Genomic DNA, 17,790 nt, shown 5'->3' on the forward strand with positions numbered 1-17,790 from the left:
GTTTAGTCATCTGACTCTGGTTGATTAATGTTCAGTTAGCACAGAATTGAGGTCAGAGGGGACAAGAAAGGGAATAAAGTTTTGGATAGAGAGATTAATCATAAACTCAGCAGGGGAATTTGGTTTTAGGGGGACTCAGTTTCAAAAGCTAGTCAGCCATTTTGTTTACTGACTGTAATGGGCGATTTCCACTCTTACCCTGGTGTTTTTTCCTCATACCTAAGTAGTGGTGTATCAAAAATTTAGATATGTAAGAGAAAGACAATGTACGTCTTCCAAAATTCATCCAGAGAGCTACTTAGAGTGTAGTTTACATATGTAATGTCACCAAAAGGGAAGTAAAAAGGGTACAAAGGCTTTAAAGTGGAATTTGAAAAGCAAAAAAGACCTGGCGTCGTTATAAATATGAAGAAAGTCTTGGTTTTTTCCAGAGCAGGGGGGGAGATGGAAAAGAGAGAGTATTGCAAAATTACACTAAATTCCAGCAGTTTCACTGAAATTGAATCAGATGCCAGAAAGTTTGGGAGCACTTCTCTGAGCACATTTAAGTGTTGGTTAAAAACACTTGGTTAGAAAATGTATCTGACTCTCGATCTCTCACAACTAAGCTAAAACACTTGCAAAGATAAGTTCTTCATTGTAGTACAGTACTCAGAGCTGAACTAGTCGACCATCATTTAGTCAAACGTAAATATATTTCAGTCTTCAGCGTTAGAAAGTTCTCACTCTTGTCACAAACTTGTATATTACAAAAAAAAAGGAGGAAAGGAGGAAAGGGAAGGAGTGGAGCCCTAAGGGAAACATCTCTCTGGGCTCATCTGTTTTTTCTCTTAAGCCTTCTCTTAATACTTTGTCATTGGTTGTGTTTTCAGACCTCCAGTCTGGCTCAGCTGCCAGTAGCGGTGGTGGTGGCAGTGGCAGTGGAGGAGGAACTGGAGGAGCCCAGAGCCCTGCCGGCCCTGGAGGGATATCCCAGCACCTGACTTACACATCTTACATCCTCAAGCAAACCCCTCAGGTCTGCTCATTTGTGACTGGTATCTTTTAAATCAGTTATTTAATGACTGCCTTTAATTATAGTGGATTTACCTTTACGGCTCTGGAATCAGGCATCAATACTAACATTTTAGTCATGTTATAAATCTGTATTATTTTGGGTTTGCTTTGTTTTGAGAGAAAAGCGAGTGGAGATTCAGAAGGACCTATGTAACTTATCCAAGATCTCTCCGCTAACCTAGTGGTAGGGTTTGGATTTAAACCCAGATGTTTCTGAAAGATTTTTGCTATGCTGTTGCCTCTCGTGGATTTGGAATAGTATTAATGTGCAGTTGAAAATTTTCTCCTAGACGTAACCAGAGAGATAGTATCAAGTTATGGTTTGGAGTTCCATTGGATTCAAGATTAGGAACAGGCTTCTGCCTCCTTTCTTTCCCCTTGTCGCTGGTCTTGGCTCCTCTCTAAGGAAGGGAATGGAATTTTGGTTCTAGATGTTCTTAGTGAGAGTAGATAGTTATCAGTCTGAAGGATTAAATCCAGCTATGAGGGGACTAGACTGTAAAACTTGAGCTTCCAACAGCCTGCTCTGTAACTCCAGTGCAAAGTTTGAGAAGTGGGGATAACTGTTAGTAGTGACACTGAGAGCAGAGCTATTCTTTTTAATCATTTTGATGAGTTGTAGAATTGAAGGGTAGCATTGTCGCTTATAATATGGGACCTTGTGATTTAAAGAATCAGAGCAAGTCATTTGAACTTAACAAATTACTGATCAGGTCTTTATTTGTTTGTAATTTAGGGCACGTTTTTAGTTGGCCAGCCATCACCCCAGACATCTGGAAAACAGCTGACTACGGGGTCAGTGGTGCAAGGAACACTGGGAGTCAGCACATCCTCTGCACAAGGACAGCAAACGTTAAAAGTCATCTCTGGACAAAAAACCACTTTGTTTACCCAGGTAAATACACACACACACACACACACACACACACACACAAATATTTACAGCTTGTCTCTTTCCACAAAGAAATTATTGTTACCTAAGAAAATAAGCAATAAAATAGTATAGAAAAATAAGAATAAAATCATAAGATTTGGGAAAATATAAGTAGAATGAGAAGATAAGACCAGAGAGTTGTTTAGATATGCAAACAGTAATGTCCTGTATATTTAATAAAATTTGCCAAAGCAAAATGAGAACAATGATAAGTTATAAAATTCACACTATTTGTGAGAGGAAAAAAAATAACCACACAATATTTTCTTAGAAGAAACAAAGATTTTCTAGACACTTCATTCTAAAATTTCTCTGGAGGGACTTCATATAGGAGATTCTGAATACTGTTATAGGTGATTTCAGCCACGATATCCATATCGTAAGTAAATGCTATAGGGAGTTTGGTGTATGTTTCTACAGCGTCTTTAGCATAGGTGGAAGAATAATGACAGGGAATTTTAACTGGGCGAGGGATATCATAATCATCTATAGCTAAATCTCAAAAACTTACCAAATGAAACAAAGTGTAGAAGGATATAGACAGTGTGGATATCAACAAATAATGCACCTTTTATGACTGAATGTAGATCAGCAGTTCTCAAAGCATGAAATGATATTGGATTTTTGTCAAATGCTTTTACTGTGTCTATTGAGAGGATCCTATGGTTTTTCTTTTTTAGTTTGTTAATAAGGTGAATTACATTGATTGTTCAAATGTTAAACCAACCCTGCGTTCCTAGAATAAACCCTACGTGGTTGTGATATGTTATCCTCTTTTAATGTATTGTTGAATTGAATTTGAATTTTTGCAAGGGATATTGGTCAGTAGTTTTCATTGTAATTTCTGTCTGGTTTGGTTTTTTTTGTGTGTGTGTGGTACGCGAGCTTCTCACTGTTGTGGCCTCTCCCATTGCGGAGCGCAGGCTCAGCGGCCATGGCTCATGGGCCCAGCCGCTCCGCGGCATGTGGGATCTTCCCAGACCAGGACACGAACCCGTTTCCCCTGCATCGGCAGGCGGACTCTCAACCACTGCACCACCAGGGAAGCCCTCTGTCTGGTTTTGGTATCAGAGTAATGCTGGCCTCATAAAATGAGTTGGAAACTTCTCCCTCCTCTTCACTTTTTGGGGAAGAGTTTATGTCAACTTGGTATTATTTCTTCCTTAACCGTTCAGAATACACCAGTGAAGCCGTAATGGCTTGCAGTTTTCCTAATTGGGAAGGTTTTTAACTACAATTTCAATTTATTTAATAGATATATTGATAAGACTGACTATTCACATTATTTTGTCTTAAGGAGGTTTGGTAGTTTATATCTTTAAAGGAATTTTTTTTTTATTATATCTAAGTAGTTGAATTTCTTGGAACAAACTTGTTCATAATTTTCCCTTATCCTTTAATGTCTGTAGAATCTTTGGTAATGTCCCCTTTTTCATTCTTGACTTTGATAGTTATGTATCTTCTCTTTTTTTCTTGATCAGTCTAGCTAGAAGGTTTATCAGTTTTGTTGATCTTTTCAAATTACCAGCATTTGGTTTCCTTGAGTACTAACTTCCCTTTGGTCAGATGCTCTTTGCTGTTTTAAACAGGTATGAGGCCCCAGAATTCTTTAAAATCTTAGCTAATTTCTTCTAATCCGCTCATGTTGCAGCCAGTGCAGTGACTTTCTTTCTGTTCTGCCACAGCTAAGATGTTTGCTGTTGCCTTTTATTAAGGTATAATTTACATAGAATAATGCACAGATCACAAATATACTGCTCAGGGAATTTGGACAAATGGGTATGCTCTTGCAAGCACTATCCCAGTCATGATATAGAGCATTTCCATTACTCTAAAACATACCCTCATTTCTCTTTCCAGTTTTTTTCTATCACCATTTTTCTGTCACCATAGATTAGATGTTTTAAAAAACTATTTATTTAATTTATTTATTTTTGGCTGAGTTGGGTCTTCGTGGCTGCACGCGGGCTTTCTCTAGTTGTGGTGAGCAGGGGCTACTCTTCGTTGTGGTGCGCAGGCTTCTTATTGCGGTGGCTTCTCTTGTTGTGGAGCACGGGCTCTAGGTGCGCGGGCTTCAGTAGTTGCGGCACACAGCCTCAGTAGTTGTGGCGCACGGGCTTAGTTGCTCCGCAGTATGTGGGATCTTTCCAGACCAGGGATCGAACCCGTGTCCCCTGCATTGGCAGGCGGATTCTCAACCACTGTGCCACCATGGAAGCCCCATAGATTAGCTTTTGCCTGTTCTTGAACTTCATATCAACAAAATTATATAGTATATAGTCTTTTATGTTAGCTTTTATTGTTGAACAGAATGTTTCTGAGATTTACCCATGTGTGTATTGATTATTCTTGATTTTTGTTATTTTTCTTTATTTTTGGCTGTGTTGGGTCTTTGTTGCTGTGCGCGGGCTTTCTCTAGTTGCAGCAGGCGGGGGCTACTCTTTTTTGCGGTGCACGGGCTTCTCATTGCAGTGGCTTCTCGTTGTAGAGCACAGGCTCTAGGTGTGCGGGTTTCAGTAGTTGTGGCATGTAGGCTTGGTAGTTGTGGCGCACGGGCTTAGTTGCTCCGCGGCATGTGGGATCTTCCCGGACCAGGGCTCAAACCCGTGTCCCCTGCATTAGCAGGCAGATTCTTAACCACTGTTCCACTGGGGAAGTCCCCTTCATATAGTTTTAATTAGCAAGACTTTCTTGGGGATGCAGTATTTGGGGGGGTGTATGTAGGTAAGGATTAAATTGTGCCTATTAACCAGGGTAACTTATTACTCCAATCCATTTTATTTCTGCAGGCGGCCCCGGGGGCACAGGCATCTCTAATGAAAATATCTGATAGCACATTGAAGTCTGTGCCAGCCACTTCACAACTCTCAAAGCCTGGAACCACGATGCTGAGGGTAGCAGGAGGAGTTATTACAACTGCCAGTTCCCCAGCTGTAGCCCTCTCAGCAAATGGTCCTGCGCAACAGGTGAGAAGTAGCATGATAGTGGAAAACCATAATGAAGCATAAAAGCAGTAAAAATGTAAGATATTCATCAGGCACACTATTGGGCCATATTACTTTTTTAAAAATTCAAATATAATTCACATACCATAAAACTCACCATTTTATTTTAATTTATTTATTTAAGTTATTTATTTTTGGCTGCATTGTGTCTTCGTTGCTGCTCTTGGGCTTTCTCTAGTTGCGGCGAGCAGGGGCTACTCTTCGTTGCAGTGCACGGACTTCTCATTGCAGTGGCTTCTCTTGTTGCAGAGCACGGGCTCTAGGCAACTGGGCTTCAGTAATTGCAGCATGCGGGCCAGTAGTTGTGGCTCCATGGGCTCTAGAACACAGGCTCAGTAGTTGTGGTGCACGGGCTTAGATGCTCCATGGCATGTGGGATCTTCCCGAACCAGGGCTTGAACCCGTGTCCCCTGCATCGGCAGGCGGACTCTCAACCACTGCGGCACCAGGGAAGCCCGCTAATAGCTAATATTTATTGGGTATGCTACATGGCAGTCACTGTTCTAAGTTATAGTACTTTCTTCTTAATATCTATTATTTCTGGTCCTGTGGGTTAGCAGTCGGAAGGAACAGCTCCCAGTTCATCATCTGCTATGACTTCTGTAATGAAAACTTCTGGGCAGCAACAAGTGTGTGTGAGCCCAGCCACCATGGGACCCTGCAAGGCTGCTACCTCCTCTGTCATCAGTGCTACGTCCCTGGTGTCCACACCAAACCCCATCTCTGGAAAGGCCACAGTATCAGGTCAGTTGTACCATAATATTATTTCTCGCTCCCTTCTTTGGGCTAGAGTATTTGTGGAAGGTCTTACATAATAACAATTTTTAATAATAAATTGTTAAAAATCATTAATTCGGCAGCATTTTCCATATAGCTGCCTTTTAGATGAATTACTCTTATTTAAAATCCAGGTGTAAATTTTCAAGTCTGAAATGTTTTTATGGATTGAATAACAATTCTTAACTGATATAATAAAACATTAGCCATCTGGAACTCTTCTGGGTATTTATCAGCAGTTTTGCATGGAACTCATGGTAAAACATACATCTCTTTTTGCTTTCATAAACAAAGTATATAAAATTAAACTAGCATTGTTGACTCCAAGACATGATTTTTTTTTTAATAAATTAATTTTATTTTTGGCTGTGTTGGGTCTTGGTTGCTGTGCACGGGCTTTCTCTAGTTGCGGCGAGTGGGGGCTACTCTTCGTTGTGGTGTGCAGGCTTCTCATTGCGGTGGCTTCTCTTGTTGCGGAGCACGAGCTCTAGATGCGAGTGCTTCAGTAGTTGTGGCACGCAGGCTCAGTAGTTGTGGTGCACGGGCTTAGTTGCTCCGTGGCATGTGGGATCTTCCTGGACCAGGGCTCGAACCCGTGTCCCCTGCATTGGCAGGCGGATTCTCAACCACTGTGCCACCAGGGAAGCCCCAAGATACTATTTTTAACAGTAGTTATTATATTGGGTAGTGTTAGAATGACATGCTTGAGCTTTGGTAAGATGTATCGTTTCTCTGTGCCCACCCTGAATGGCCCCGGAAGAGTGTGCCTTTTACTTCTTTGGGTAACATAGAGCACAAATCCTAGAGCCAGATTGCCTAATACCTACCTCATAAAGTTGAGACGATTAAATGAGTTAATATAAAAATGCTTAGGATACCGTCTGACATGTAGTTGCCATTATATAAATAATTGCTGCTGTTATCATTTTTAGTGTCATCATTGTTGTTAGTCCACATTCCCTTATCTGCAATTCTGAAATCCAAAAAGCTGTGAAAACCAAAGGTTTGTTTATTGTTGTTTTTCCCCATAATGAATTTTAGGGCAAAATCTGACCTCCAGTGACAGGCTGTTTATACTACTTAATATGAATATTCATCTTTTGCCACAAATATTAATGTGTTTGACTACATTGTACTGTCCCAGATGCCAGGGGCTGATATAATATACAGCATTACTTCTCAAACTTGAAAGGTCAACTTTGTTTTACTATAATCTAGTACAGACAGATACTTCTGTAAAATACAATAAAAATATCACAACAAAGTCAAACTGTTACAAAACTTTTGAACACTCAGTATCTGTATTGCGTTGTTGCAGATTAATAATAGTTTACCAACTGGCACTGGTATACAGAAAAATAACTGAGTATTGCTAATATATATATGATAATGATATATATTCATACACACATGTATATACACACACAAACATAAATACATACACACACATACCTTACTATCTCTGCATAAAGATTGTGGGTATTCTTCACTGTTACTGCATGTAGTTTGCTAAAATAAAAGCATAGGCTTGTGAGCTTTTTGGTCTATAAATAAATCATCTTAACGACTCTTGGGTATTAAAAAAAAAAGATTGTGGATATTCTTGTTGTTCTTCTTATTATCACTAGATTCCATACATGAGTCTAAATCAAGCCCCTATGTTTTGTTTGCTTTTTGGGTAGAGACCAAAAGATTAAGGCTGGTTTATTTTTCCCATGATTTCTACCTCCCAGTTAAAATCGACCAAGTTTTTATGTGAGGAGTGCTTGTTCTCTGCTAACTGAATGTTTAGAGGTACTGGGTTAGCACTGGAGTAGAAATTGTAGAAATAGAAGGAATTACTAGTTTAAGAAATGAATGCCCTCCTTTTTTCTGATTTTTAAATGACGTCTCTTGCTTTAAGTTCTAGTTTCCTGAGATACTGCGGATGAAACTTTATATTATTTTCATAAGAGAATCAAACTGTTTTCTACTGACCATTTTGTGGTGTGTGTGTGTGTGTGTGTATCCTTTTTTTTTTAATTGAGGTATAACCTTTAATTTTTCAATTAAATTTTTTGTGTGCATTACAAACTGTTTTGAACAGGATTGCCATTGTGACTAGAGCAGAGTAAGCAAGGGAAAGAGAACCAGGAGATAAAGTCAGAGTGGTGGGGGCCAAATCACATAGGGCCTTTGTAGGTCACTGTAAGAACATTGATTTTTACTTCAAGAGAACCCATTGCGGGGTCTTCAGCTCAGGAGTAACACGAGCTGCCTTTTCCTTTTAACAGGTCACTGGCTACAGCATTTAGACTAAACTATGGGGCACAAGGTGGAAACAGGGAATAGACCAAGAAGTAGACACTAAGAAAGAAACTTTGATGATGTATTAGGGAGCCCTGGCAACATGAAACTAAACGGAATTCCAGAAAGAAAACAGAAAATAATGGGAAAGAAATGATCCAAGAAATGAAACAGTTTATCCCCAAATTGAAGGGCATGAACTTCCAGGTTCAAGAGGCACAGTGTCCAGCACAATGAGTGAAAGGTGGCTCACAAGAAGGCACAGTTTGTTCATGAAATCAGAACACCAGTGACAAGGAGAAGATCTGAAAAGCTGTCAGAAAAATAAACAGAAAAGTTCAGAAATTACATTATCATTGGGCTTCTCAGTAGCAGTGCTGGAAGCTAGAATATTGCTTTTCAAAGTTCTAGGGGGGAATTCTTGTAGTCTAGAATTCTGTAGTTGGCCAGATCTTTACTGAGTATGAGGGTAGAAATATTTTCTGACAACCTTTCAAATGTATTTTCTATGACCTTGTCTCAAAACATAACTAAAATACATGTTTCACCAGAGAGAAGAGGTATAGACCAAGAAAGAGGACAAAAATAAAGAGGAAGGCAAAGGGAATTCCCAGGGTAACTGTGAAAGGGCGCTCCCCGAATGAAGGCTTTGCAGCAGGCCTAGAAAGCAACAGTCCAAATTAGAGCATATCAGAGAGTCCCAGGAAGGATAGCTCTTATTTTAAAAATGGAACTGTAAATTATTTAGGAGGTTTGACCATGTGGAGAGCTGTATAAAGGGTGATTTATAGCATTTTTGAAGGACATGGGAAGACTTTAGTAAGATGTTGAAGGAGAACTAAATAAGCAAATGAAAAAGAAGGAAATTATTAACTCCAGAAAATGAGATCAAGTCATAGCATCATGATATTCTTTGGATCGATAGAGACCAATATTGGAGGAGAGGGAAGAGCGGGTATAAATGCCTTACAGTGCTTATCTACCTTAATAGTAAGTCAGTGTGTAACATCAAAATGAATCAAGGCCTACAATATACACATTCTTTTAAAAAATGCTGAGATAAATATTAAAACACCAAAAGGTTAAAAGTGTATGCTACTGGGGAACCAGATGAAGACAGGGAGTTGGAGCAAAGGATGGCTATTTTTAGTTATATGCCTTTTAGCACTTTTTAACTTTTCAACTGATGAGCATGTAATGTTTTGATAGAAATAAGAATTTAAAAAAAACGAAGAAACCAGGTCATTGTTGTACTCTTGGAGGGCACATCTCAGTTAAGTAATTACTACTTGACTGATCTAACACTCATCTATTCCAAAGAACGATTTTCTTGTTTATTTAAGGCTTTGTTCTTGAAAGTATTTAAGACTATTCCTGTTCTCTTTTTTTTTTTTTTTTTTTTTTTTTTTGCGGTACGCGGGCCTCTCACTGTTGTGGCCTCATCCGTTGCGGAGCACAGGCTCCAGACGCGCAGGCTCAGCGGCCATGGCTCACGGGCCCAGCTGCCCGGCGGCATGTGGGATCTTCCCTGCCCCCGTGTCCCCTGCATCGGCAGGCGGACTCTCAACCACTGCGCCACCAGGGAAGCCCAAGACTATTCCTTTTCTTAACTCAAGCTAACTGCATTCCAGTGCCTTAAAGTATCTTTAGCCTCTGTCGCTGTTTTTTAAAAAAATATTTAATTAATTAATTTATTTGGCTGCGTCAGGTCTTAGTTGCAGCAGGCAGGCTCCTTGGTTGCATAATGCGAACTCCTAGCTGCAGCATACACATGGGATCTAGCTCCCCAACCAGGGATCGAACCCGGGCCCCCTGCATTGGGAGCTCGGAATCTCAACCACTGCGCCACCAGGGAAGTCCTGTCTGTCGCTGTTTTTAAGTAGTTGTTATAATATGTGTTTGTGTTGTATCTTGTGTACTCTCTTTTTGTCACTTTTTTACTGGCCCTCTGAATGTCTAGAATAGTTTTATAATGGAAATGGGAGTATGGAAATTCTTTTAAAGCAAAGTGGGAGAGGATGACCCCTTCTAAAATAAGTGGAGAATATCTGGTTTGAAAAATAAAGGCTGCACAGAGATAGGAAATTATAAGATATGGTGAGTAGACAGACTGAAGTATTAGATATGTAAAGGTTGTTGTAAAGAAGATGCAGATAAATTAGGACCAGATTAAAATGGACTCTGGGGGCTTCCCTGGTGGCGCAGTGGTTGAGAGTCCACCTGCCGATGCAGGGGACACGGGTTCGTGCCCCGGTCCGGGAAGATCCCACATGCTGCGGAGCAGCTGGGCCCGTGAGCCATGGCCGCTGAGCCTGCGCGTCTGGAGCCTGTGCTCCGCAACGGGAGAGGCCACAACAGTGAGAGGCCTGCGTACTGCAAAAAAAAAAAAAAAAAAAAAAGGACTCTGAATGCTTTGACTAATTTTGGAAACGTTCTCTAGGCAGTCCAGAGCCAGAGAAGGTTTTTAAGTAGGAAAATGACAGTTACCCAAATCAAAATACAAAATTTTACATCCAGTTTGTACGTATCACAGCTATATACAAAACAAATAAATTGTCATATAAAACAAACATGGAAAAGAACTATCTCAAAATGATGATACTGGTTGTCTCTGCAGTAGGACTCTGGGTGACTTTTCTTTTCTATTATTCCCACTTTTCCAAAAGTTTTTGTATTACTTTATGATAGCAGGGTAAAAATAAATCATTATTGTTGCCTCATTGCTTCATTGAGAAATCAGCTGCATCCATTGGCTTATGCTTCCAGCTCTTTCTTTATTGAAAGGGTAAATGTCCTAAGAATGTCCTCCTGTGAGAAAATATGAATGCTGAAGAGGGCATGAACTTCAAGGAAGCATCTGATCTTCAGCTTGGCTTTATCTTCCAACTTATTTTAGGATTGTTAAAGATTCATTCCAGTCAGTCCAATCCCCAGCAGGCTGTTCTGACAATCCCCAGCCAGCTCAAACCACTCAGTGTAAACACTTCTGGAGGTGTGCAGACTATACTGATGCCTGTGAATAAAGGTGAGTTCTTCACCTGTGGGTGTGGTTGTCTCAGGGTCTGTCTGGTGGGAAAGTCTGTATTCCGTCACTTGGTGGCCGCTCCTCCCTTTTTAGCCTGCCCTTGAGCTGTCACCATACTCCCTGGCACCACCTCTAGGACTGAAAGTAAAACCCAAATGATCCGCTGACTTCTAAATAACTGCCCATTTCTTAAGTTGAGTAGGGGGGTTACATTTTAAGCATTTATGAGTGCAGGTTAATTGGATTTTTATTTTCTGAGTTTAGTGACAAGCTCCCATTTCCACAGTTGAAGATACCAGCTCATTTACCCTGGTACTAATAGTAAACAGCCACCTTGTCAATCACTGTATTAAAAAAGGACCATATCTGTTGTACTGAAATTGTTTTTGTGCTAGTAGCCTAAGGAGGGGCTACCACCTGGGAGTTAGATCATTTTCATTAAAATAATTTCTATATTTCTTATATCCTCCCCTCCTTTTTTGCCTGTTAGTGGTTCAGTCATTTCCTACCAACAAATCACCTGCCATTCTGCCTGTAGCTGCCCCAACTCCAGTTGTCCCCAGCTCTGCTCCAGCAACTGTTACGAAAGGTATGTAGTTTCCCACAGTATATTTGCCCAGAAGTTTTGTGCAAGACATTACTGTAATATGACTCCCTTGAATTTCAGCATCCATGAATCGGTCACTTCAAAAATATGTAGAGTGTTTATATATAGACTTGACATTAAGGGAAATACAGAGATGTATAAAGCATCATTTCTGCCCTCCAAGAACTTATAATCAGGTTGAAGAGAGTTGCAGTAGACAGCAAGCAATGATTGATACATGCAGGGTAAGTGATCTGGAAAATGAATGCTGAAGTATTTCAATCTAGGATGTCTGGTCAGGGAAGCTGGGGGTGTTTAGGTGGGTAGCACTTTTGTGTAGCAGGATTATAACCTGGACTTCAGAGTGAAGCATTTTTAGCTGTGGAGGGGTCAAGGGGCATGCCAGATTAAGGGAACAGTAGAGACAAAGACTCAGAGGGTTTGTTTGGGGGAGTAGACCAATTAAAGGGACTCATCTGGGGTATGTAGTTGCGGTAAAGGATCTGTAGGTAGGGCCAGACCTTGGCAGCTGGCAGTGGGGACATTTCTGACTGTTGAGTAGATGGAGATAGTGCAGTGGGTTAACACATTTTGACATTTGTAACATCTACAATAATGATAGCTACCATGTGTAAGAGCCTAAAGTGTACTAGGCACTATGCTATCTGCTTTATATATATATCATTAATTATCACAGTACTTTAGGACAGCTATTACGCCCATTTTGCAAATGAGGAAACTGAAGTTTGGAGATACTAAGTCCATACTTCCCAAGTCTAGAAAACTAGAAAGCAGTACAGTCAGAATTTGAAATACTTTCCAGGCATGCCAGGATGTCTCATAATAGTCTTGTGAAGAGATGGATTTGGAACTTAGAGCATGACCATCCAAAGCAAGGGTTGGCTGACTGCAGTCTGCTGCTCGTTTTTTAATGAGCACATGGCCATGCCCATTCATTTACATATTGTCCATAGGTGCACTGCAACCTCAAGAGTTGAGTAGTTCTAGCTGAGATCATATGACCCACAAAACCTAAAATATTTACTGATTAGTTCTTTATAGGAAAAGTTAGCTAGTCCTGATGGAAGAATTGATACTAATCTAGACCAGCGTTTCTTCTCAGCAGTAGGTATATATCATAGGCCTTCCTCATACAGATTCTGATTCAATTAATTTTGGACTGGGGCCAGAGCATCTCTGTTTTGATTTTAATTGAGGAAAATTTTGTGTAGTAAAGTGCAAAGATACTAAGCATACCATTTGATGAGTTTTGACAAATGCATAAACCCAAGTAACCAATATTGCATTCAAGCTATAGAAATTTCCATCACCTTGTGCCCCCTTCCAGTCAATTCCCATCCCGTATAGGCAACCACTGTTCTGATTTCTATTATGATAGATTACTTGTGTCTATTTTTAAACTTTATGTGAATGGAAGAACATACATTCTTTTGTGTCCAAGTTCATTCACTCACTGCAATGTTTTTGAGATTCAACCATGTTGTTGGTGAGTAGTATTCCACATTGTAGGGATGGATGGATATACCATAATTTGTTTATCCTTTCTCCTGTTAGTGGAGATTAGGGTTATTTTCAGTTTGGGGCTAGTATATGTAAGTCTCAGCATATGTTTTCATTTCTCCAGAGGAATAGCTATCCCAGCCTGAATATGCTGATTATATAATTTTGTAATTGTTTGCGTGCCAGATTAAAGTGAGTATACTTGCGGGAATTCCCTGGAGGTCCAGTGGTTAGGGCTAGGCGCTTTCACTGCTGTGGCCTGGGTTTAATCCCTGGTTGGGAAACTAGGAACCTGCAAGCCATGCAGTGTGGCCAAACAATAAGTAAATAAAGTGACTATACTTGCACCTATAGAACTGGAGTATCTGAACTTTTTCTGAGGCCTTCCTTTTGTTTTTTGAAGTTTTGGAATCACTAGGGGTTGGGGGAAGATGTATCGCTAACAGTGAAATTAGCGAGGTCACTCAATACAAGTCTGTATACATACAAAAGCCATTTTGATTTCTATATAGAAATTAACTGCTAACAACCCACTAAACGTTTCTGAAATTTAGAAGATCTAAATAAATGGAAGGATATACCATTATAAATATAATAAATTATAAATATATTATTTAATTATATTAATTTACTGAAAGACCTGATATGTTATTAATCCTCCCCCCAAATGACATAGATTCAATACAGTCCCAGTCAGAATCCCTACATTGTTGTTTTTGTGCTTGTGCAGAAATTGACAAGCTAAATCTAAAATGTATATGGGAATGCAAGGCCTAGAGTAGCTAAGACAGTCTTGAAGAACAAAAAGCCAGGGGACTTGGGCCACCAGATATATATATACTGTAAAGCTACAGTAATTGAGATAGTGTAGTATTGGTTCAAGAATAGACAGAATATAGGGGTGGGGTAGTGGGAGGTACAAACTATTGGTTGTAAGATAAGCTCAAAGGATGTATTGTACAACACAGGGAATATAGCCAATATTTTGTAATAACTGCAAATGGAAAATAACCTTTAAAAATTGTTTAAAAATAAAAAATTTTTTAAAAGAAACAAAAAGAATAATTGAACAGAAAAAAGAGCCCAGAAATAGACTCACGCATATATAGTCAGCAAACTCAGTAGGGAAAGGATGTTCTTTTCAATAAATAGAGCTGAGTTAATTGGATATATCCATTTGGGGAAACAAAACTTGGCCCCTGCCTTACACCATAAACAGAAATTAATTTGAATTGGATCATAGACTAAATGTGAAGGTAAAACAATAAAGCTTCTAAAAGAATATGAGAATATCTTCATGACCTTGGGCAAAGAGCACACAAGAAAGCTAGCCATAAAAGAAAAGATTGATAAATTAGACTTTATTAACACTAGGAACCTCATTTTATTAGAGGGACAAAATTAAGAGTGAAAGTCAAGCCACATCCTGGAAGATAATTTGCAATTGATATATTTGACAAAGGAGTTCTGTTCAGAATATACACAGACCTAAAAATCAATATGAAAAAGACTGACACCGATTTTTTTTAAAGAGCAAGAAATGTAAACAGGTACTTCACAGAAGAGGATATTGAAATCTCTCTTAAGGAAATGAAAAGTTGTTCAACCTCATCAGTCATCAAGGGAATGCAAGTTAAAACCATAGTGAGATACTATTCTATCACCAAAATGAAAAGAACTGACATTACTAAGTGTTGGCAAAGATGTGAAGCAACTGGAACTCACGTACACTGCTCATGGGACTACAAATGGATATAATTACTTTGGAAATCAGTTTGGCAGTTTCTAATAAAGTTAAACATATATCTGCCCTATCAGCAGATACACTGCTAGGAAACGCATGTGTATGTCCACCCAAAGGTCCATTACATTGTTATTTTTAATAGCTAAAAAGATGCTGACACAAAAGGGTAGCACAGTATGATTCCAGTTATATGAAATTTAAAGTGGACAAAAGGTGGTTATCTTTGGCAGGAAAGAAAGCCAAAAGCGTAAGGGAGCCAGGTTGAGGACTGGAAATACTCTATTTTGATTGGAGTGATGGGTACATGGATGAATACGTAGGTAAAATTTATCAAACTGTACCCTTAGTATTTGTGCATTTTATGCAAGTTATGTTATACATCAAAAAAAGGAAAGATGCACTAGTAGATCTCATTTGTAGACCCTTGCTTTTATGAAACTATTGAAGGATGCTGAGTAGGAAAATGACACTAACACGGTCCTTTAGGAAATTTTTCTGGTGCTCACGTACAAAATGGGTTGTTAGGGAAGAGACTGAAGGCAGGGACGCTGATACAGAAGCAGCGAGTGTGTATTCACAGTACTTTGATCAAAGAAGACTGAAAGTAAAGGAAGACAATGCTCCTGAGACATTGCTCTCTTCCATCAGTAGATCTGGTGATATTAAAAAGCTGCATGGGATTAGCTTGGATTTTTCCAAGCACAACATACCTGATTTTTGCTTTTTGCCCTGTGTCTTAGAACACTAAGATAATGCTAAAAGTTGATAAACTTAGCTGGAGAGATGATAAGCAAAAGGATATTAGAACTTAGAACAGGCCAGCATTGTATTTTAATGTGGCATTGTTCAAGTGTGTGTGAGTGAGTGAGAGAGAGAGAGATCTCACATAGCACTGTGGTTGGCCCTCTAAGAAATATCTAAAAAGCCACTTTATTGCCCCACCTTGTCATGAGACCCAGGCTAACAGTTCTCCCCTTGTCTGCTGATCCTGTGATGATAGGCGCCGTCTCAGCGCCCTGGCCATGTCTCTGCAGCAGCTGCTGTGGCAGTGTCCTCACTGAGTTTCCATGGAAGAGCTTTTGTTTCTGCCCGCACGTGTCCTTCCATCATTGAACCCTAACAGTTCTCTCATTGTTGCTCTTCCCTTGTAGTGAAGACTGAACCAGAAACACCTGTGCCAAGCTGCCCCTCTCAGGATGGTCACACAGCAGTGAAAACAGAAGAAAGTTCTGAGCTGGGAAACTATGTCATTAAGTAATTATTTCAGTCCTCTCTAAGGGAGTTGTGCTTTCGGTGTGTTTATGGTACTTTTAAAAAACCATCCCCGAGACAGCTGCATATGTGTAGAGTTGTGTGTATGAGTTAAGCCCTTTGATGGGTGGAAACCTTCTGTCTGTGTGTGGTGAACAAGTATTACCATTTGCTGCACAGCTCAGGAGTCTTCATTTAACCCCTTGACGTGACCTCTGAGCAGCACTTGATTTGTTGCCTCAAAAGCCTCCGCTGCAATTACAGATCTCCCTCCATTTGAGCTTACCAACACGAAGTTTCTTTGCTGAATCTTTGGGTATGAAATTTTTCATGATGTAATTACTCAGGTGTGTATACATTTTGTGTCGGAGTATCCACACACCTGCCTAATCTTAAACAGCTGCCTTTTCATGGCCCATACAGACTCAGTGCTTCGTTTTTTTGTTTTTTTGTTTTTTTTGCGGTACGCGGGCCTCCCACTGTTGTGGCCTCTCCCGTTGTGGAGCATAGGCTCCGGACGCGCAGGCTCAGCGGCCGTGGCTCACGGGCCTAGCCGCTCTGCGGCATGTGGGATCTTCCCAGACTGGGGCACGAACCTGTGTCCCCTGCATCGGCAGGCAGACTCTCAACCACTGTACCACCAGGGAAGCCCATCAGTGCTTCTTCTAAAAATACTCCCAGAGATTTTCTAATTTCCGAATTGGGAACCCACCTCTGACTGCATATTTTGAAGTATTTCAAACTGCTGGGAATGGTAGAAGCTTAGCCACTTTCACATAACAGGTGACAGCATGAACTGTAATAACCCCTAAGATAGGCATTATATGATAGAATCCCCTACTCTAGTGACAATCACATTGCAAAAAGATTACGTGGCTATTTAATTTTAAAATATAGATAAAATGAAATGTCAGGTTTGCATAATTTGTCATTCTTGGGGTTTCATCTTAGTGTTGACTTTTTAAGCATTGAATGCTTTTCATTTATAAAGAAGGCTATGCATAGAAGGAAGGACATACCAATATAGTTGGTTTAAATTTTAATTCCCTTGGAAAGGAGAAATATATACATAAATTCATATGTGTTATATGCACACACACACACAAACACAGTTAGAAACTGCTCTGTGTATTCCCTACCTTAATTTTCTTTTCTTTGTCTTTCTCAGGATAGACCATTTAGAGACTATCCAGCAACTCTTAACAGCAGTAGTAAAGAAGATCCCTTTAATCACTGCAAAAAGTAAGACAATACTGAATATATGGATGCATTTTTTTAAAGCTGTGAAGTACTTGGGATATTAAGTCAACTTGAATCACTTGGTGTTGTAATTAATACTGACATGGTAGTTATCATAGAGGGTTTTAGCTACAGCTGTAGCTCATTTGCAGGGTTTTAGAATTAACAATATCTTGGTCAGTTAGTCTTACTATTTGCACGGTTTGATCTGCAGAAGGAATTTTTTTATCTTTCATCTAACACTCACTCTGTAGAAATAAACGACTGTCAAGACCTCCTGCAGTGATGTCTCCTCTATCCCTGCCCATTGTCAGCAAGACTGAACAGTTTGCTTCTCAGCCCCAATTGCTCTGACAGAATCAACAG

The 17,790-nt window shown here is 39.8% G+C and overlaps 1 protein-coding gene across 9 annotated transcripts in view; it reads left to right on the forward strand.

The window, feature by feature from the left end:
* The window catches only part of YEATS2 (YEATS domain containing 2), a 109,128-nt gene that overhangs the window by 82,652 nt on the left and 8,686 nt on the right, over positions 1-17,790 (forward strand). For 8 of the 9 annotated variants that reach the window (XM_019946103.3, XM_033855536.2, XM_033855539.2 and 5 more), the window contains 8 exons: positions 873-1,018; positions 1,793-1,951; positions 4,780-4,956; positions 5,553-5,739; positions 10,955-11,083; positions 11,574-11,672; positions 16,086-16,188; positions 17,354-17,427. In XM_019946103.3, coding sequence (XP_019801662.2) covers positions 873-1,018; positions 1,793-1,951; positions 4,780-4,956; positions 5,553-5,739; positions 10,955-11,083; positions 11,574-11,672; positions 16,086-16,188; positions 17,354-17,427 — 1,074 coding nt within the window. The remainder of the gene's footprint in view (positions 1-872; positions 1,019-1,792; positions 1,952-4,779; positions 4,957-5,552; positions 5,740-10,954; positions 11,084-11,573; positions 11,673-16,085; positions 16,189-17,353; positions 17,428-17,790) is intronic. The other variant, XM_033855542.2, reaches the window with a different exon arrangement.

Source organism: Tursiops truncatus, chromosome 4 (assembly GCF_011762595.2).
Source record: "Tursiops truncatus isolate mTurTru1 chromosome 4, mTurTru1.mat.Y, whole genome shotgun sequence".
NCBI lineage: Eukaryota > Metazoa > Chordata > Mammalia > Artiodactyla > Delphinidae > Tursiops > Tursiops truncatus.